At 35.6% G+C, this 22,264-nt stretch overlaps 1 protein-coding gene across 2 annotated transcripts in view; it reads left to right on the forward strand.

The window, feature by feature from the left end:
- Window positions 1–17,499, forward strand: part of LOC118195594 (beta,beta-carotene 15,15'-dioxygenase-like) — a 106,853-nt gene extending 89,354 nt beyond the window's left edge. For both annotated transcript variants that reach the window (XM_035366930.1, XM_035366929.2), the window contains exons 5-11: window positions 3,055–3,214; window positions 7,828–8,036; window positions 8,182–8,424; window positions 10,081–10,189; window positions 12,085–12,185; window positions 16,068–16,182; window positions 17,199–17,499. In XM_035366930.1, the coding sequence (XP_035222821.1) occupies window positions 3,055–3,214; window positions 7,828–8,036; window positions 8,182–8,424; window positions 10,081–10,189; window positions 12,085–12,185; window positions 16,068–16,182; window positions 17,199–17,353 (1,092 nt within the window). In that variant the 3' untranslated portion in view covers window positions 17,354–17,499. The remainder of the gene's footprint in view (window positions 1–3,054; window positions 3,215–7,827; window positions 8,037–8,181; window positions 8,425–10,080; window positions 10,190–12,084; window positions 12,186–16,067; window positions 16,183–17,198) is intronic.
- Window positions 17,500–22,264: the final 4,765 nt, after the last annotated feature.

The following is a 22,264-nucleotide window of genomic DNA, read 5'->3' on the forward strand; positions in this document are numbered from 1 at the left end:
ACGTCACGCGATAAAGGTACATGTCTTAAGTGTTGCCCCACAGTGTCATCCAAATAGTCTTAGACGGAACATATTTACGCAGTAGTGCAACAAACTTTCTGAATGACCTACGTATATTCGGATATAACAATACGAGGCACTCAAAAAAATTACCCTGGGTAATACTCGAGCGTGACATTTTCGAACACCAGTGCTGTGCCCGATATTATTTCGGGTATGACCTTTGCCCATGGGTTGTTTTGGTAAAAATGTACAAAGGCGTAGTAAGGTTTTCAGCGCCTGGGGACAAATGAATTTGCGCTTTTTTTCTGTGTGCCAAGAATGGAAAGCATTTTATCCTAAAATATCGTAACATCATTTTGGCCGCTTTCTTGCTGCGCTAGGGGACAGATGTCCCGCCTGGTCCCACCCTAGCTACTCCACTGAAAATGTAGACTTCTTGTACAGCCTTTTACTATTTTATAATTTCTTTATATTGCTTTTTAACCCTACATGGGATCTGTTTAAGAACTTGTTCTGCAATCTGCAAAATTTGTTGCAATTAAAATCGGGACAAACAATACTTTCACTAGAGGCGAAACAAGCTAAAGGATTGAGTTACTGAACACAGGCAATTCTTTTCGGGTTAAAATCTTACCAAAATGGGTTGCAGCTTGGTATTGTCATTTTCTTTGCATATTATGAATGCGGACAATTTTCTCCAGTCGTTCAGAAAAATGTTTCTCCGTAAGCAGAGAGTCTTCGTATATTTTTCCTTAAACAGCAAAATGCATTTCATGAACTTCGTAAAGTCAAGGATTTGTAATTTTTACATTTGCGATTTTTTTCTGACAGCGAGAAGGTTTAAAGATGAACTCTGAAGCTTTAAATTCTCAAAGGATTGCATTTTTGAATTGCAACCTTAAGTTATCTTAGGACAACAGCTATTCATTTGTATGAATCATTAGACTTGGCATTATAATTAATATCTCGATCATTAGAATTAATATCTCTATTATTTGTTATAAGACAATGGAATTTTGCTCCACGATTTGAAACTTTGTTAATTTTCGTGTGTAAACGGCCCCGTATGACCTTTGCACATATTTGAAGTTTTGTGTGACCGCATGTCTGCCTTATTTAATGTCTTCTGAAATCATGAGTTGACCGCGTATCTTTAAAAAAATCTGTTCCTAGAATACTTTGGAATAAAGTAGAAAATGTTCTAGCACTTTTTGAATATTAATGAGCGGCTTTATCTTAATACGCGTTGGACAAAACTCTATTAAATATAATGAATACGAGGGCTGTTCAGAAAGTATCGAGACTAAATTCTATTTATTCCATAGCGGTGGGACTGCGCGTATCATGCACACGCATGTTTCACCTCGTTTCACAAAAACCGGCAGGTCTGTACAGTGCGTCGTTTAGTCACATTGACTTCTTTCATGTGGAGTGTTTGCATACGTTCGTCGGAAAACACGGAGCAACGAATCTGAATCAATTTTTGCTTTAAGCTCGGTAAAACGGGCACCGAAACCTACGAGATGATGAAAAGAGCATTTGGCCGTGAGTCGTGCTCGGGTTTTCGAGTGGTTCCGGCGATTCTAGGAGGGTCGGAAGACGATGGACAGTGATCCCCGTTCTGGACGCCCGTCTACCTCTCGCAATGAGGACAAGATTGCACAAGGCTGTGGTGCGCTCTGACGGTCATTTAACAGTCCGAGAAATTGCACAGGAGTGTGGCGTTTCCATAGGATCATGTGATGAAATTTTGAGAAAGGACTTGAACACGCGCCGAGTGTCTGCAAAGCTTGTGCCGCGTCTCCTCACTGAGGATCAGCAATTCCAACGACTGGCAATCTCATTTGATTTGTCAAGTGCAAGCGACGATCCGGAGTTCATGAGGCTCATCATCGCTGGGGATGAGTCGAGGATTTACGGATGTTTCGAGGACTGGAAACGTTGTTGGGCCAAGTGTGTTACTGCTAGTGGTGCATATTTCGAAGGAGATTGACTCAAAACCTGTTTTGCATAATAAATTGTCTCGATACTTTCTGAACAGCCCTCGTATTTATGCTGCCGGTCGTACATCCAGTCACTGCGTGAAACTACGTAGTTTATGTAGAACACGGCCTATGAATTCTAAAAGATGAAATATAAACGTTGTGGACAATGAAAGAATTCAACGATACGAAGAACTAATAGCATGTAAGACTTAATAAGTTCTATTTATTAACAAAGTTAAATATTTTCAGCACGATTGTGGCTTAATCGCATACGGTTTAAATACTCGTTTTTTGGAAGTTGGGTGATTAAAAACTTCCACCAGTCGAGCTTTGAAAATCACTTCAAGTCTATTCGCGCGTTTCGGCAATGAAATGGTTTCAATTTCAGAAGTATTCCATGTTCCGCCGTTAGGCATTGCAAGGAAAAGGAAGGATACCCCATGGAAGACTTTTTAAGGAAAAAAGGCGCGTATAAACGTTACAACTGGGGGGGGGGGACCACGAAAATAACCACGTGTGCTACACGGTGAGTTTCCAGTGTGTACATATAAAATGAATTTCCTTCGTCAAGTTTGGCTATAAAAATTTTCTTTGAAGAAAGCGACTTCTTTTGAAGCGTTTTTCTGTTCTAACATTTCATCCACGCTGTTAATATTAAATTTCCAGTGTACACCTTCAGTCATGTAAACCGTTGCTTCAAGAAATCTCTACGGGAAAATGAGTACCTAAAAATGCTATGCAGATATGCGCTCGCTCTCATTGGTCTGAATTAAATGTTGAAATAAAAACAATCTCTCCTACGTTAAATAAAACATCTTTTCGATTCACATATTAAAGAGCTCGTTTATGATTGAAAAAAATTAGAATGAAGCTGTTATTCTCCATAACTTGATATTTTGAGGGAAATACAGGTTCCTCTTCTATAAAATACTACGTATTATAAGGCAAACTAGTTTGCACATTAGTAAAGTATTACTTTTGTAGTCAATGTTCTTTTAATTTCTGTTTGTCTTTTAATTTCCATTACTGGGAAAACTCAGCTTTCAACACTTTTTTATCCTTTCAGATTGATTTAAAGGAACTATTATCCGTTAATCTTGCAAGTTCTCACCCTCACAAGTGCCCGGACGGGACAATTTATAACTTGGGAGCTAGTTTTATGACTGGTTTAAGGTACCATATCATGAAGCTGCCACCGATATCTGTTGCTCCTGAAGGCAAAAAGGGTAAGATGAATATTAGCACAAATAAAATGTAAGTATAGCATATCCATAACACTTCAAACAAGCATGCTATGGACAAGACCAAACCCAATTTTAAAAGCTTAATGGAATTAAATTCAGTTTGTATCTGTTTTAGAAGTCTCCAATACTATGTATATGCACCTGCACCAATTCTAGATTGTTTTGCAAGAATTAGTTTGTACCGTGACTAATCTGAAAGTGTTTACTGAAAAACGTACAGAACAAAACTGTGTTTCTGCTTGAACTCAACAGTCTACACTTATGCTTGAGTTAAATATAAACTAATAAACTTACCATGAGAAAAAACAAGATATAATAATGAAAGCTCTGAAATTCACTTAAGTAGTTAAGTGTAAGAATTATTTTCGTATGCTGAGAGTGAGGGATATTGACAATCCTGTCCAGGTCGCACGTGTTTGTAAATGCCTCCTGGGAATGGTACGTTAACGGAAGATTAATGATTCCACCTCGTAAAAAAGCAATAGGGTGAACAGAAAAAACCTGTAGAAACATAGACGAAGTAACCTAAGTTAACTTGTCTAGAATTGTACTCATTGGATATGGAGAAAGTTACATTGTCTATGAAATTTAAGATGCTGAAAAGCGATATTGATAAGCACACAGAGCAGTTTGATAGAATCCGTTTGATACAAGCACAGCTATGCGGTTTCGATGAAATTAAATTCTCGAGAACATGATCTTGTAAAATTCCGGACATCGAACTGAGGAAAAATCTTGAGTGAAGAGACCCGCAAAATTCATTTCACAGGGCTGAGAGAAAACTATAATCCGATTACTGGAGAAAAGACTCCTGATTTGAGGTGTCATTTATCGGGCCCAGAAGGAAATGAATCGATCATCCTACTGTGAGTGAGGAAAAATTCATTTTCCGTCCCGTCAAGAAGTTGAACTAAGCAAAGTACTAGTTGGAGTTTTTCGCAGGCGACTTCCTTGTTCTTGAATTAATCTACAAATTTTAATTATCTGCTGATAATATTTTTAATTTTGACCTGGTAGGTTTTAAGTTTGACAGCTTCCAACATTGGTTTAGGTGAAACAATCGGCGCGTGCGTAATAGCTCAACACAGCAGGATTTTCCTTCTGTTTAAAAACAGCTTTAGATGACTTTAGGAGGCTCTGGCCCTTTCTTCATTTCTCTGAAGCAATTTTAGGTAAAATGCACATACCTTGAATGAGGCCACGTGATGCTTCCCCACATCGGATACAGGTGGAATTACCGTCTTTACTGCAGATCAAACATCTTGGTGAAGGAAAGTTTCCATGTCTGAAACGCTGGCATCTAAAACTTGAACTATAATAAAATTACGGTTGCTACATTTTCTGATCGAGATCCTAAGATTAAGAATCGTACACTTGTAAATACTTCGTCCAGTGTCAACTCTCTTCAACGACGCTAAGAATTTCCTCTAGGTAGCATTACATTCTCTAGTGAATTGGGTAACCTTTAAAAATAGGATATCTGCTTTCATGATTTTGCTAGTGATCAAAGGTTTAACTAAAGATACTAACTTTGATGAAATTGCGTTGAATTGATGAACTGAACTTCATTCTTCATAAAGACTGCCAGTGCACAGTTACGATTTAATGACGAGTCAAAAGTAACGGTTATTTTATTCCTGGTTAGAGTACTGACAGGCGTTAGCCCCTTTAACCCTTTCCGGCACGCTACTTTTGAAATTCGGAGTTTTGATTAAAAAAAGGTAGGCAGTCTTATTAGTCCTAGAGGAGTACACAAGTAAAATTTTGTGAAGATGGCACTTATCGTTTTAATTCTGTGGGTGTTCCCAAAGTGGCACACTGATTGAATAGAGCTTCGAAAAGAGTGCTGAAACGAGCATTGTTGTCAATGAACTGACTTATGAGATGGGGGGAAAACAAAGAATACAGACTCTCAGTTGTCCTAGATTATCAGTGAACCCGATATGGGCACACCTAGGGTTCGCCGTTTGATTTTAGGTAAGATTTCAAGGTAAAAATTTAATATTAATATAGAATAAGGAGATTAACATACAGCAAAAAAATAACATAGAAATTTCTTTTCAAACAATTCTTTTTATACCCTTAAAGTCTGGAAGATTTCTTTGAAAAATGATAGTATTTCCGTATTATTTTTGCAGTTATCCACAGTGTAAGCAAGTCACATCAGTTCAGACAATTGATAGTTCCATAGCCCAAAGTATATGATGTTGTGTAGGCTATTCTATGTTCACTTTTGTTAAATTCATCGTTCAAGTAAATACTACTTGTCCACTTTGATACATCATAACTTGGTGTCCTTAACAGTTAGCACACCTCATTATGTGCGTCCATAGCATTTGTGCCCACCAGCGGCCGAGCGGTAAAGTCGCTGAACACTGGTAGTTCAGTCCAAGGTTCGAATCCCGCGAACGGGCTGGCTGCATGGGTGTTTTCGTGGTTTTCCCCATGTGTAATGTGTATACGAGCCAGTTTCCCTTAGAAAGTCCTCCACAAAGGCATCCCTCCCCTTAGGCAGATAGCCCTAGTGTGCTTTGCCATAATTAAATACACCAACTACACCAACACCACCACAGCATTTGCACACTGTGTCGTAATTATCTACAAGACAGACATGAAATTGCATTTGGGAATTTCATTGTAATATGTACACTATTTTACTATTATCCACAGAAGCAAATGTTTTGTAAATAATGACTTGGCTCCCAGATGATAAAAAAAGAAACTAATTCTTAAATTTTTTCAATATAATTCTAAATTGTGCAAAACTACAGATTTGTTAAAACTGTTCCAGTCAATACAAATTGACCGGTATTCCAACAATATAAAGCAGATATTCTAAAATAAAACGTCTAATGGAAAACAGGAACTAATTCCCAATTAAAATAGACATAAAATACATAATTATTCAGCACATATTATATACCAATCATCATACCATAAAAATACACATGTTTCAAATGCTGCAACTAATTTTTTTACAGTTAGAATATATACCAATCAAACATACTACAAATGTACATGTTTAAAAAAAAAACTGCAACTAATTTTTTGCATGGCAGTTAAAATAAATTTATATTATACAATTATAAATAGCACAAATAAACAATTTCAATCTATACAAATTGGCAGGTATTCCTACAACATAAGAACACATATTCAAATATAGCTAATCATTCTTGTAAAATGACTATAATAGTGCCTAATTTCTTCAAATAATTAAAAACATCTACAGAAAAACAGGAACCAATTCCCAGTTGTAACAAACATGAAATATGTAAAATTATTCAGCACATATTATATACCAATCAATTATACCATATAAATGCACATGTTTCAAATGCTGCAACTAATTTTTCATTGCAGTTAGTATAGTTATCAATCCATCATACTATATAAATGCACATGTTTCAAATACTGTAACCAATTTTTCATTACAGTTAGTATATTCCAATTTGCCAGCTAATAAAATAAATTCGCTCTAAGTTGAATTGGCTGTAATAGTTCACAATGCTTAAAATAGTTAATCTACTGGAAAACAGAAACTTATACCCAATTGTGATGGACACGATATACATACAAAATTAGATACAGCTCTAAATTCCTGTTCTTACTGAAAATGCAGATATTCTAAGAACTGTAATGAACTTTTTTGACTGTATTTGTCATGTTCTGACGTTCGAAAGGAGGGTATCTGGTACCCTCAAATGACAATTAACTAGTGTCCAAAAGAATTTTTAGTGGCCGTCAGTGTTATTTCATTCTAGGGACACACTGGTGTCCTCCTCAGTGATACTATCCGCATCGACGTAAATGGTTTTAGAGTTGTACAGAAAGTACCTACAGGCACATGATGGATACTATACGCATCGACGTAAATGGTTTTAGAGTTGTACAGAAAGTACCTACAGGCACATGATGGATACTATACGCATCGACGTAAATGGTTTTAGAGTTGTACAGAAAGTACCTACAGGCACATGATGGATACTATACGCATCGACGTAAATGGTTTTAGAGTTGTACAGAAAGTACCTACAGGCACATGATGGATACTATACGCATCGACGTAAATGGTTTTAGAGTTGTACAGAAAGTACCTACAGGCACATGATGGATACTATACGCATCGACGTAAATGGTTTTAGAGTTGTACAGAAAGTACCTACAGGCACATGATGGTTTCTCGAGGATTTCGCAAAAGGTTTCGGCGAAGTCCAAATGGTAGCTTGTTTTTTCTCTTTACTGGCAGGCAAACTTCTAAGCCGTCTTGGTGACATCTACAAATCTGTTTTACGAAATGTGTGCTGTTTTAGCCATCTCTGAAACACGTCTCCTAATTTCTTCCGGTACTTTGAAAATATTCAACATTAAAAAATCATTTAAAATTGTAGAGAAGCGCTAGTTTTTCTGTAAATTTACGGAATATTTTGAGAAAGCATAATTTAAGATCAACATTCACGGAAATGAAGCGTGCAGGCACATTTTCTGAACTTAAAGCAAAATCTGTTAAATTCATTATGAATTATTGCGGAAGTGGCAAATCTTTGTTTGTAGTATTTTCATCTGTAACTAATATTCAGTTTTAACCGTTTTAGATATCAAGGGCTTTGAAAGAGCTTCAATTCTTACTAGTATAAATTCCAATTACAAGGCTAGCTTCAGTTACTATCACAGCTTTGGCCTCACAGAACACTATATTCTGTTCCTAGAACAGCCTCTTCTCGTCAACACTGTTCGGATGGCAGCTTCAGGCATTAAGGGATATGCTTTGAAAGAATGCTTTGACTGGTGTCCTAAAGAAAAGGTTTGATAATGTCTTGCATAAGACATCCCAATATTTTGATTTATGATTGAATGAATAATTCCGTCTACATTTTTATATTAACTTGATCTGAATATTGCAAAATTGTTTTATAGTTTTATTATCGGTTTTGTTTTTATTATCTCAGACGCGTTTCCACGTCGTCGACCGAGTGTCTGGGCAAGAAATAAAGTTGAAGTACCAAGCGGATGCCTTGTTTTTCTTCCATCACATCAATACCTACGAAGAAGATGGTCACATAGTTGCTGATATTATGGCTTTTCCCGGCCCAGAGGTCATCGACAAATTCTATCTGGACAAGCTTAGACTCGGTCAATTTGATACCACCTGCCAACCTATTTTCACCAGATTCGTGCTGCCACTCAAAGCTGTGAGATTTCGAAATTTCCATTTTTAATTTATATTTTTATTCGAAAATAACATTTCACAGTATATTTTTAAAGTGAATTATTTAATAATTTCAAAATTGTTTTCATTAAAGTAGGTTTATCTTAGCTGTGTAATATTTATTTTGAAAGCGTTTAAATTGTGAAATACTAATGAATGTTTGTATAACTTTACTCATCTTACCGAAGAAAAATTATCAGAAATGTTTGTATACATGTCTTCAGAATTATTAGTATATGCAATTTATTTAACTTATTTAACCGAACATTCCTTAAACGAAATGCGTAAATTTACATTATGAAAACCAGTAATCTTCCTTTCATATCCGTATTTGCTTTGGGATAAGAACTACCAGAAATGAAAAAAAAAAAAAAAAAAAAATTCTAATGAACGAATCAGCCCATCTCCCCTGGCCTTTAGCTATTAGTGCACGATCATTCGCCAAATGTAACTAACAAGCGCCAATTTAACATTCTCGTCAAGTCCGTTGCAGAAGACAAGTACCGTTCAGTTTTATGCCCTGAAGTCTGCGCATAGAATTAAAGTGATAACACATATTATACGAATGCTAAGAGTATTGGCATATATTCCGCCCACGAGTGGCTGAGCGGTAAAGTCGCTGAACACTGGTAGTTAGGCTCGCGGTTCGAATCCCGTGAACCTGCTGGCTGCATGGGCAACTTGTATCCAAGCCAATTTCCCCTCAAAGTTTTCCACGAAGGTATCCCCCCTTCCTTAGGCAGATAGTCCTCGAAGCTTTGGCGTAATTACATAAACTGGCTCTTAGTCCAGTGCCAATTGTGAAAATATTTAGTCAAGGCTTCTAAAAGTTTGCTTGAAAGCCGGTCTAGTTTTGACATTTATAGTTAGTACCCATCTCTAGCAAATGCTTATTTCTGTAGATTCGCAATTTGTATTAGTGACATTATAAGCCTATAAAAATAATTTGATCCCATTTTCCAGAAAGTATGCAGTCCTTAATGGTAATACAGTTACATGCATTTAAATGTTTTAACATTTACGAAATAAAGTGAACCTTAAATTTAGTTATAGCATACCTATTCTAGTATGCTATAATTAAACTTAAGGTTTCTATAGCATACCTTTTCTAGTATGCTATAGAAATTTTAAGTTCATCTAATTATGTATACAGCTCAAGAAACTTTGTGGTGAAAGGGGTCAGAATTAACATCGGTATACAGCTGAGAAGGGGACAGGAAAAGAAGGGTGACCACTAGTTTAATGTGTTCTGATAACTAATATAAATTCAATAAAGTTTTGGAATTGAAAATGCGTGTTTTATGTGTATAAGGAAAAAATGGACCTACTTTCTCTTAAAGAAAATGAGTTCCAAATGTCTTCTGCAGCATGTTTTATGCGAAATGTATCGGAAAAATTCTCGGAAACGTTTACTGAAAGGGGTTATTTTTAGAAGAGATAAGCACCATGGGTTACATTTTTCTGGCTCAATAAGCTTCAGTAATGACATTTTACTGTGTCACTCATGTTAGCCTTGTTTAAAACCTGAAATTTATTGCCATATTTCTAGTTCAGATTTTTCAAGATTGATACTAATGCTAAATGAGCGTTATGAAATAAAGAATATTGAAGTTAAAAACATTATTTTTTTTCTCTTCAGGATGGCAAAAAGGGAGAAAATTTGGTTACTTTGAAGAACACTGAAGCCACAGCTGTTAGACAAGATAAAGATGTGGTATTTTTACAAGCAGAAAACAAAGGCGAAAGTGGTAATGTGTTGCTTACTCTATAATACATTTTTAGTCTGGACCATAAGGCTAAATTTTTATTCACTAAAAATGCATATGTATTAAAGATAATTCTTCGACTATTTTGAACATAATTAAATGCATCTTAAATGCCAGATTGATGGTTGGTGCTGCCATCTGTAGCCTATTTGAGAAACTTTTAGAGAGTCTGTATATATGCATTCACGGAGTACATAGTGCTGCCATCTATTGGTAGTGTATGTACTTACGATTAAGAGGCAGGAATTTAATGGTTTTATGTATGATTAGTTCATTAAGCAGTGCATTTTTCATTTAGTTCATATTTACAATTCCCGGATAACTTCTATTCAGTTCTGAAAAGAAATCATTAGAGTATCATGCTTGTGGAGTTTTGTTCTTTCTCCACTGACATTGGAAGTTTGAATATCAAGCACATTCATTTTTGTTGTGGATTAAATCCATTTTAATTTAAACAGAACTTAATGCTAGTTTTAAAGTTCATAATCTCAATTTTCAGTTAAGAGATTGATATCAGCTTCTAGAAATGTTTTAAGAAGTATTAGCAGCTTTGAATATTTCTGCAAGTTGGTGACAATTTCCTTTCTTGTAAAAGAAAGTCTGAGTATTTCTTGAGCGCTTTCAAATGAGCGTTGTTGAAAGTAAAGCTCGTTTCTAATGTTTGTTATAAAGTAATTCTTAATTTTTTAATATTAAATTATAATTTCACTTAATATAATTTAGAACTTGTTAATGATTTTTAGTTACTTTCGTGTCAAACATTAAGTTTTTTGCTGTCAACCTGGAAAACGTTTTGAGCAAAGTTAATCCTGTGTTAAGTGAGATTCAGATTTGACTTGTTAATGACTTTTGGTTATCTTCATATCAAACACTGTTTTTTGCTAGAAATGTAAGCTAGGGAACTTAAATTCTATATGTAAATTGAAATCGCGGTTTCTACTGTCATCTGACGCAAATGGATATCTTGGTGAGCCTGATTGTTGCATACGATGTTCCATCAAAGTGCATACTTAAAAAGAAATGAAGATTTCTGTTTAATTATGAATGCTCAGAAACAATTTTATAAGTTTATTCCTTTTAAATTTTGGTCATCTTAAACCTTATTTTGAATTCAAATTTCGGCCTAAAATACGTGGATTCATATAGGCATCTTACTTCCCAAGAAGGAATATTTGTTTCTCAGAGGTACTGAATTAACTTGTCATTCATACCTAACGGTGAGGTAATATATCTGCTTGTTGCTCTTACCAGAGGCAGAATAATTAAGACCGCTAAATGCTGGTAGTTCGACTTAGGTTTGAACACGGGCAAATGCTGGCTGCATGGCTGGTTTTCCAAGAGTCTAACTCTGACATGAATCGGTTCTCCATAAAAACATCTTTCTTTTAGGTAAATAACCCTCGTGTGCTTTTCCATATTCAAATAATCTATCACTGTCGGTCACGAGTTTTGTGGGAATAACGCAGTAACCCATGTTTCACAAATATTTATCTCGAATTGTATTTTCTGCGGAAAAAGAATAAATCCTTATCTTCAATTACGTATTTCGTTTCAAATGTAATAAAAGCAAAACTCAAAATGACTCAATAAGCGGAAGTTACTCTTCAAAGTAAGAAACTGATTAAATTCGCGTAACTGATGTTTTGGATCTTTGAAATGGGACTTAATAGGGATGACAGCTCAATGAAGTTTGTGGGAACCTGGCGAGGAAAGCTGTTACTTGGCTTCGTTGAATCTAATGTAAAAACCTTCATGAACTTGGTAAAGTTAGTTTGAAATATCAACGTGTTTATTAAATTTGCTTTTAGTTGGGAGGTGTATGCCAGCTGACAGCCCAGTTCAAATATCTTAACTTGCTAAAATGCGTTTTCTTTCAGGTTTTGAAATGCCGACGATCAACTATTCCATGTTCAACACGAGGAAGTACCGATATGTGTACGGAAGCGGAGTTTTTGAAACCGGAAAATACAGGAATTCGGTATTTTTTAATGTTTTCTGTTTAATATTGAAATGAATAAAATAATCTTAGTCCTTATAAAACCCGTTCCTGCGTTTGTTTTTAACTGGCTAACGCATTTGGATTTATTTAAGAGAAACCGTTATGTGTTGAAGGTTAACATTTTTACAAAATCAATGTTTGTTCTAAATGTTATTCTTTAAGGAAAATCTTGATGCATTATTGAACCTTAATTGCATATTGCAAAGTATAACCTAAGTGTCTCCCATTTCTTTTCTTAATGCAAAATTTCTTCCTGAAATACAGCTTCAAACTGGCTTTCCTATATGAAAGTTAGCTTTCAGATTTTAATCCGATATTCGCTGAATAACTTGGAAAGGACGTTGTCGGATTTCACGATTACAATCGCTACGAAACTTTCAGGGATGAATATGCTTCCAAACAAAGGAAGTGCATTGTGTTGTATTTAGCTGTCACCTGCAACTACCATAAAAAGAGCCCACTCCTCTGCAATATATACAGTCCAGGACTTACAGGCATCGGATTTCTAAGGATTTTTGGTGATAAAGTGCATTTCTGGATGGTGTCCGCAGTGCTGCAAGACTGTGATTGTTGCTTGAGCAATTTGATATAGGTATAAGTAAACCTAAGGGGAAAACCAGACTATTAGAATAAATCATCAGGTATTGTTGCTACTTGCTAGCTAGGAGTGACTTCATCGAGATCCTTCACAGTTAAAAGCCATGTTTGTTCCTTGCTACAGCTGTTATGAGTCTTGTGACTTAAACATTCTAAATACAATTCAACAATTTTGTCTTTTCGTGCATCGTTAAATACTCTTATGAAATAGAAATGATTATCTAAATTTCAGTTTAAATGCGAGATGGATTTTAATTGTAGAATTTTAATGCTAATATATTACTGCTGCTATTTACAGAAATTTTATCCTCACATTTTTAAAAATGCTGTGCATAGTTTTAGAATTTTAAAATCGTCAGAATTCAAATTAAATATTTAAGATAAGTCTCTATAGCCCTACCCTTATTTCAATTACTCAAATCAATATTTTACTAAAATGATTATTATAGGTATGGTTTTAATTTTCTTTTAAGGAGGAAATTAAAATCATCTGTGTTTAGTTGTAAAGCTTTGGCAAAACATTTAGCAGCAGAGAGCATTAAATGTCTATATAAAATATGCTTATTATGAATTACGTATCAGGTTTCAAAGAAATTGAACTATTTTAGGTTTGGGATACAATGGCTTGCAAAACAAGTTTATAAATAGGCAAAAAGGCATGTGTGCAAAATTAGGGCTGTATAAACTAAATATTAACACAAACAAGAAATGAACGAGGGCAGAGCTAAAATTAAATATCTGTAAAAAAAAAAAAAAAAAAAAAAGAAAAGAAACTTATAAACTATGTTTCAACACTGAATGTATTCCGGTCCAACTTGGTACATAAATTCGTAGTCCATTCAAAATCTACGAACGAATCCCTTTCGTCACAACGCAAGATCCAGTTAATGGTATTGTATTGTATTGTATTGTATGTTCAGTAATAGTCGGAATCAATCTAATAGCAAGAGAGTGGCTCTTTCACCAAAAATTTAAATGACGCTGTTCATTTATATTTAACTTTTACCTCTGGATTTTTTTAAATGCAAAATGTCCACAACGTATTTATGGGTGTTTCAATATAACAGAGCGCAATCAGTAGTTACCACTTCAAGGTACTAATAATCTTAAACACAACACAATGCAGACTGCATCCAAAGAGCGAAGTTTGCACCAAATCTTAATGCTTTGACTCCTCTGAACTAAAAACTGAGAACTGATCTCTTCGGGCTTAGTCCCCCCCCACCAGGGTCGATGTAGAGTACTCTGCGAAGCTACTGGCTAGGATGTGTACCTAGGTAGCCTTGGCTACGGGAGTATCATTATCGGTAGTGGGAGCAGCCCGACCCACCTAACCAAACAAGTTGGTCTCATGGTCATAACAGGCCACATCCATTTCAACAAAAGATAATAAGTGAACTAAATGAAAATAATCGTGTTAATAATAATGAAAAACATAAAAGTGAAGAAAAACATTTAGATACAAACATTTAGATAAATGCAGACACCTAAGACGACCAAGGAAAAAAAAAAAGCAACAAACACAATGGTAAAATAGACCAAATAGTGATGGCAATAAAAAGCAAAACTCATACCGATTTCCACTTCCTGGCGCTCACCGTTAATAATTTTTATAACAGATTTACATAATTGTGCAAAATCTTTATAGCATTAAAAGGGATTTTCAAAATAGACTTTTTATTCTTTCTTAAGCTATTAAAGTTGGGACGGACCTCGAGGAAGTGCTTCGCATCACCAAACAGACCACATAGTTTACATTTATTGTCGTCCTGTATCTTAAACCTATCGAAGTATCCATGTCCCGGGAAAGGCCCATGTCCAATGGGAAACTGCTTAATGTCAAAATCATTGAAGCTAATATTATTTTTCTTAGTCAATTCCAAGTGTTTCAAATAACGACTTTTCTTTTCAGAAGTATTCCACTGTAACGGCCACGCAGGTACAATATTTAAGAACTTGGCGGCTCCCGATGGTCCGTGGAGTAGTGGGGCTCATCTCCATCTCTCACGCGCCGGGTGACGTTAAGTCCCCGGTAACTAGGATGTCGGTAGCCGAATGTCACCTGTGAGCCATTGAGCGTCCAGTCACTGCCGTTCTCGGTATTCGGTGTAAAGTCTGAAGGGAGGGGCTGTCCGAGTAGTACGGGCAGGTAGCGTCAATCAACGGACAGTCAAGCTCCAAGTTTTCAATGCCCACCCCATCTTGGTCTCCCCATCTTGTTAAGCTGGGACGGTGGTCTTGACTGGCCAGTGTTTAGCTGTGAGCCTTACAGAGAGCCTTAATTTGTTGATGTCTCTGGGGATGTGGGTCCCTGTGGCTCAACAGGAGTGAATACAACCATCTTCGGGTGGCTTTTAACTGACTTGTCAGTCCCTGTAATGTTCAGTTAACGGGGCAGGTATACAAACAGTTACAGTTGGTTTTTTCCTAGGCCACCGAAAAATCTCTTGTACTTTCCATTTCTCGAAACTACTGAAAAGCGTATACAGTTACATACAAGGGCCGGGTACTGTTACATATTGGGATCAATTAGTTATTTAATTACAGTACTAATTGCACTTGTGCGGGGACTGAACCGAATGGCCGCCAAATCTAGAAACTTTTGGCGATTTCTCACCAAATTTGGGGACAGGTATTAGTCGCCAATATCATTGCCAGTTTAGCTAGATAGCAATGTACTTCAGTATTAGACTAGCCCCTGTAACCTCATTGTTCCGGCAGAGCTTCGCTTTTTTAAGCATTTCATTTTACATTATGCAAAATACTACAGTTATGTATATATGTGCAAAATTCATAACATTATGTTTGTACTTGAGGTGTAGAAACTACGATGTTGAGCACAGTTCCACCGTCAGGTCTCAAGGTAGACACAATGCGAAAATAATTCGCATAAGCCGCTAGAGGAGATCTGGGGACTATAATGATTGGTGAATAAGTTTCTATTATTTATGACAGACTTCTACGTATGAAGATGGAAAATGCCACCAAAAAGGCCGAAAGTGTTAAACATTAGTATCGCAAAATACTGAAATGGCGTCATATTTAGGCTCCTGTAAGATAGTTGGGTACTAGCTTGGTTATTTAGCCCTGAAAACTGGTGATTCATCCGTGATACTGTATGTAAGATAATTAAGATAGTTATTCAGTGTATAATTCTCAGGCTTGTATATTTTATGCGACTCCTATTTTAATTTTACCGTTAAACTCTTAAAAATCTCCATGAACTGTAGATTTGGTTCTGTTAATAATGACCTTTTGTTTCAGCTCGTAAAATTAGACACATTTACGGGCGAGATGACTGTTTGGCGAGAAAAGGACACGATGTATCCTGGTGAGATTATCTATGTCCCAAGACCCGGTTCCACTGTGGAAGATGATGGTAAGTTAGGTGCTATGAATTTTACGTTTCCTTCAGAGCTCGTACAAAGTTTAATTATTTAATTTTAACTCTGGTTTTGCAAACTTTAATTTTACCTGACCTTAATTATTTAATAACTTTCTTAATTGCTAATTTCCTCAATTCTTGAAATCCAATGAGAATTGTAATTAAAGTAGAAACCTTAAAATTTCAAGGAAATAAGTTTACCACGTTATATCATTGTCAGTAGGTCTAAACCAGGCATCCGCAACTTTTTCTGGCTGCGGGTCTAAATGGACCAAAATGTGTTAAGAAAACGTTTTGGGTCGGTAGTATTTTCGTTTAGAGCAACCTTTCTTGGTGAAAAATATGGCAAATTTCTTCGAGAAAATAATTACAATACAGTTTAAAATTTATAAAATTATAATTCTAATTGTTATAAAAACATAATTGAATGAACTTTATCTCTTCTACATCGGTGACTCCCCGATGCTGAACTTGTGACGTCAGTTTAGTGAAGTCCGGCGTATAGTCAGTTGTCTTAAGAATATGAGTTTTTGGTATTTAAGCTGTTTCTGTTTTCTGTTATTTAAAATAAATTTCACGTGTGAAAATATTTGCTCACATTCATAAGTTGAACGGAATGCGGAAAAAATGTCGGTCAATTTTTTGGACGTGTGAATGATGGATGGTGTTGCCGAAACTTTTCCTTCAAACTGTTAAAAATCTTTATTTTTTAAATAAAAATTCATATTCACTTCTGAAAACTTTTGATTTAATTTTTATATGTTTAAGTGTTCGTCTAATGTATAATTAATTTTCTCTATATATTGTGCATTATTTTTGGAAATTATGAAATGAGTCTTGGTGATCGTGGTGGATAGGTTGCCGAAGCCTAATTTAGGCCAAGCATAAAACTACTGTTTTGCCCTTTTAGTTTTTAAATGGCATGTTTATGTTCTCTCAACAAACTTGCTTTTAAAGGATTTTTTTTGTAATTTTAACTAGAAATCATGTACGAATTCTTCTTCTTTCAGGTGTCCTTTTATCTGTGGTGCTCGATGTTGACCACGATTCTCCCGATTTCTTGTTAGTGCTGGACGCTAAAACCTTCAAAGAATTGGGAAGAGCGGTTGTGCCTCGTGATGTTCACTTGCCTCCGACAGTGCACGGTTGTTTCCTGATGGACTAGACCTGAAAATACTTAATTTATAGATTTGCTTATCTGCGATAATTGTATAAACCTGTTTATTGTATATACTTTGTCTGCGATTTATTTTGTGAATTTAAAGTATTGCCTATTTGGTTTCTAAAATGTAATAAAATTATATTTCTTAATGCTGGAGTCTTTAAATTTTTAGCATAAAGCATATGTTGAGGGCTAATGAAGCTATCTTGATTTTGCCCTGCGAAAGAGTACCGTGAAGTAATGCTCATAAGTTACTAAAATATTTTAAAATGCTGCAAACATGTTATCAAACACTGTAGCCAGTTTGCAAGTACCCACGTTTTAGTGTCTTTTGCACTCTTTACAATGGAATGAAAATTAAAACCTGAAAAGCAAAATTAAACAATTCAAATTCCATCTTCCATCCATCTTCCAGGCAGAACTATTGGCAAGTCGAGGTAATTCAATTTGCGAAAATGTTCTCTATAGTATAATATCTGACAATGTTTCGAGTCTTCAAGCTATAGTAGGGCAAAGTCTGTCTCTATTAGTAAGATATTCAGTATCTGTTAACGCAACTTTCCAACAGGTACAAAAGCAAAATTTTATTGGACATGTTGGTATTGTCAGCAATCAGATCGCTGATCAGCTAGCACAAGAAGCTTCAAACAGTGTTTTAACATCAATTATTTCCTTGCCTGATCCAATTTCTTACTTAAAATCTCATTTAGAAAAAGATCTTATGTCACAACAGACATTTTTATGGCCACAAGAAGTTACTGGAAGCACAGTTATATTTTTACCCATCCTCTCACGTAAATTAGTTTCTACAAATAGTGCAGTGACTTATCTTCTGACAGCTCATGGACCTTCTGTGGCCTACTTATTTCGTTTTGGGCTACATAACACAGTTGCATTTGTGGCTTACCAGGTGCATTAGACCACTAATGGTTTCATATAACCCAAGATCCACATTTTTGGCCTATACAACAAACAATGCTACTGAATTATTTCAGCAGATTCTCGGAAATAAATCTCTTCGCCAGAAACTTCACTCTAATGAACTATCTTATTATAAACGGGAGCAATCTAAAATCAGAATAATTCTCGTTTTTATTTATAATTTTTTAGATATTAATGTAAGTCGGAGTCATGAAAGTGGCTTATCTTTTCCCCATTAATTGAAGGTTAATTGAAACAGCTCCAACCCACCTACCAGGAAAGGAAATTTCATTCAATGTTTCTTATGCCTCGTTTTGGTTTGGTCGTGGTTGACCCTTTGAAGCTGTGAAACGATCGTTCAACGTACTCGTCTTGATGGGTGTTTCTGCTTCTGGAGTTAGTGACTTATCTCACTTGTCTGACAGTCTTATAATCTGAATGATTTACTTTAGCAATATTCCATTAGTTTATCTTATTTCCATTTTTATAATGGTATTTAATTTTGTTAAATAATTTCTCCAAATTGTTGAATTTTCTCAGAATTTGCAAAATACTTTCTCAGAATTGTAAAATCTTTTCAGAATCTCGTACCTTATGTCAAAAGTATCCACTAACAATTCTGCTTCATCAACTTTTCCTTACTCTTGGTAAAATATTCTAAAAAGTGCTTTAATTTGTCAAAACTTTTAGTGTCAAAATCCTTCATAACATGTATGTGGTACCTGTAACAAAATTTTACACTGCACAGAAATGTCTCGAAAATGTAACATTCTTCGTAACAGTGTAACGTTCTTTGTAAAGTGTAAAATTCTAACGTTGTTATATTAAAAGCGGTAAATTTAGCGGCTTTTATTTAAAATAATTTGTTTCGATACAACATTTTATATAGTGGTAATAGCGATGAAAATGTAATAGTGGTGATAGAAATGTAAAACTTACCTAACATTATTTGTTATATTTGTTAAAATTTTATTTAATTATATCACCACTATATAAAATTTTGTATCCAAAGAAATGTTTTTAATAAAGGCGGTAAATGAGTGTAAAAGGTCATCTTTCAAACGAATCAGCTGCTCATTCTGTGGTTTCCTGATGAACGAAATGAAATGGTACAGTATTGTCTAGTATCCATTTGTGACTATGACTCTGATGACAGAATGAGCATGACTCATGAAATGTCGCATGACTGAAATGTCGCATGCGAATGACGCATGACTCTTTTATGATAATTGAGAATATTAAGATAGTCCGTTTCATATTTAATTCCCTAGGACACGCTTGTTAATCATGGAGGTCTTCAATATTTGTAGCATATACTTTGTAAACATCAGTTACAGAAGAGAAAGCCCATCGAATTTGTCAGATGACTGTAGCGGTTATGTAATTGAAACAGTTACAACCCATCTACCAGGAAAGGAAATCTTATTCGAGGTTTCTTATGTACGTATGTTTTTGGGCCGCCTTGTGGTTGACCTTCTGAAGCTGTGAAACCACCGAACTCTTCTTGATAAGTGTTTATGCTTCAGGAGTGAGAAGCTGGTGTGACTTATCTCACTTGCCTGAAAGTAACGTCAGCACAAGCCCACACAATTCATCGTGGCAAGGAATGATCTATGGTTCTGCTGGACGACACGCTAGCCACTGCGCCACTGAGGCTCTGTTTGAAGTTTTCTTTTGTTTAAATGAAAATGCATGACGTTTGTGCGTAATTCCTTCAAGAGGTCGAAAAATTTAGTTTCGTCTCTGATACTTTGCCAGTTTCTTTTGACTCATTTTAGCAATAGCGAAGAAACAATGAATGGTGAACAGACTCTTGATCGCAGCGCATGAACGACTTACCTGCATATGTTTGTTTCAGATTCTCGAATATGAAGTAAATACGAACTGGTTTCCCTTAATTTTGCAATGAGGTACCCGTCCCGAAAGGCAAATTGGGCCCCAGTGTATTTATCATAATTAAATGGACACGCCAGTAGCCAAGTCATAAAGTACTCGGCCACGTAACTCTGTGAAAAACGCGAAAACTAGGAAGAGTCGTCCCTTGAGCCATGTGTAACGAGAATTTGCGGCAGTTTCTTTCGCTTAAGCACATGGTTCTACTGCACTTTATTGTAATCCAGTAAGTTAGTCAGTCGTTCAGTAAATCGCCACGTCGGAAATTATTCCGATATCACTAGCGGAGTTTACGATATTCCAGTTTGATGATTTGCAAAAGGAAGCGCAAGTTTTCAAAGTGAAATAAATTGAACCTTGTACTATGGGTTTCTTTTACTTTGATTATAATTCTATAAATTTCAAGGTTTCAGCCTTTCACATAACTTTTCAATCCCGCTTGAAAGATTTTCATTTCGATTCAGATCATTTATTACCTCTTCCACTTCCTGTTATCTCAAGCACAAGTATTTTATAATGATCGATATTGGTATTCTAAAATCGTATCGTTAATTTCTGTACCAACTTATATTTCTGTACTAGTAGACTGTGATCCCGAATAATATTCGGATACCGTTATCAAATATGAGAAATTCCTTCAGTTTGTGCGTGAAAACATAAAAAATACTATGGTGATCAACATTTTGGTTAATATTATCGAAATATTTAAAACTAAAATATCGAGTTGAGGTCAAAAACAAATTTCCAAGTAACTGAAATATCACCAACCAAGGGTTTTAGTCAACAAATTGCCTGGTGTTTTAATTAACCGTTGCAAATCTGGCGAAAGCAACCTTTAGTTTATCTCGGGGTTTTTTATAACTGTTAATTTCGAAAGTGATCGGATACAGGTATCTTCTGGTAGAAGATATCTGCCAGGTTCTTTCTGAAGGAAATTCAAGCCCATGCAATAACTTTCTGATGAACCTAAAGATAAAAATCGGAGAATTTCCTACAAATGCTGATGCAAGGTATGTTCTTTGAGTATTAATATTAGGGATACAATATTAGTCAATTTCCAGAAAGGCACAGCCTTCGCAATCTTTGTTTAATCAACCAGTTTTGTGAAAGTTTGAACAGGCGCCACCGTCAGAATTATGTTGTGAACTGAGCTTGGTTCCTCTGCAAGACTAATGGTTCTATCGTTATCCAATTCGGGCGTTATAGAAAAGTTATTTTCAAATTTTGTAGCTATTAATAACTCGGTTAAAGTTTAAGGTGATGGCAGCTACTTTTGTTGACTCCCTTGAAGTATAATTGTTTTGTGGAACCTCCAGAAAAGTTAATGTTAAATAAGCAATGAAAGTACATCAGTAGTTAGTTGCTGTAATCTGTAGCTTCGCTCAGAATGCATAAAATACCGCAGTTTAGAGATAATATACTGTAAGGTAACACATATACTATATTTCAAATAACAGAAATATGGCAAGTGCTTGTAGCAAGTTGATGCGTTTGCGAAATAACAGTATAGAGATAAGTGTTTGCTTCAGTGCATAATATGGATAAGACATCGGTGAACTTTGAAAGTAATAGCCTTTTAAAAGTCCTCCCTCTACAAGGATGCACTCTTCGATACAGTACAGGATGGTTTCTACCACGCGTCTTGACATTTTCCTGTGGAATCGTGTCAAAGTAAGCCTTAACTTGCGCGTTAATCTTACTACTGAAATTATTGTATTATCCAACTGTCTTGCCTTAAGTTCCGCCGACTATTACTATTTCGCTGCAATACAAAAGATGCGTCTGTTACAAAGCTACCTCTAATAAAGACTTGCTAATGCATTAGCGAATTGCAACAATGATTTAGGGTTACTGATTGCCCGACTCCTAAGTCTGCATGCCTATATCCTTCATAATGTACTAAAACACTGAGGTTTGTCAACTCAAATTGATAATAATATGCACTACCAGTTCAAATGAATAAATCAGTTCAAATGAAATTAGAACTTTTAACCCTTTGACGCGCGGTGGTTGCGCCCTGAAACCACCAATTTTCGAATTTTTTTCTCCTCTTCCTTCCGAAATTTTTGAGTGAAAATCAATTGATTACTGATCTTTTAC

This window comes from Stegodyphus dumicola, chromosome 8 (assembly GCF_044657685.1).
Source record: "Stegodyphus dumicola isolate Sdum_Otavi_A_Nest chromosome 8, ASM4465768v1".
Classification (NCBI taxonomy): Eukaryota; Metazoa; Arthropoda; class Arachnida; order Araneae; family Eresidae; genus Stegodyphus; species Stegodyphus dumicola.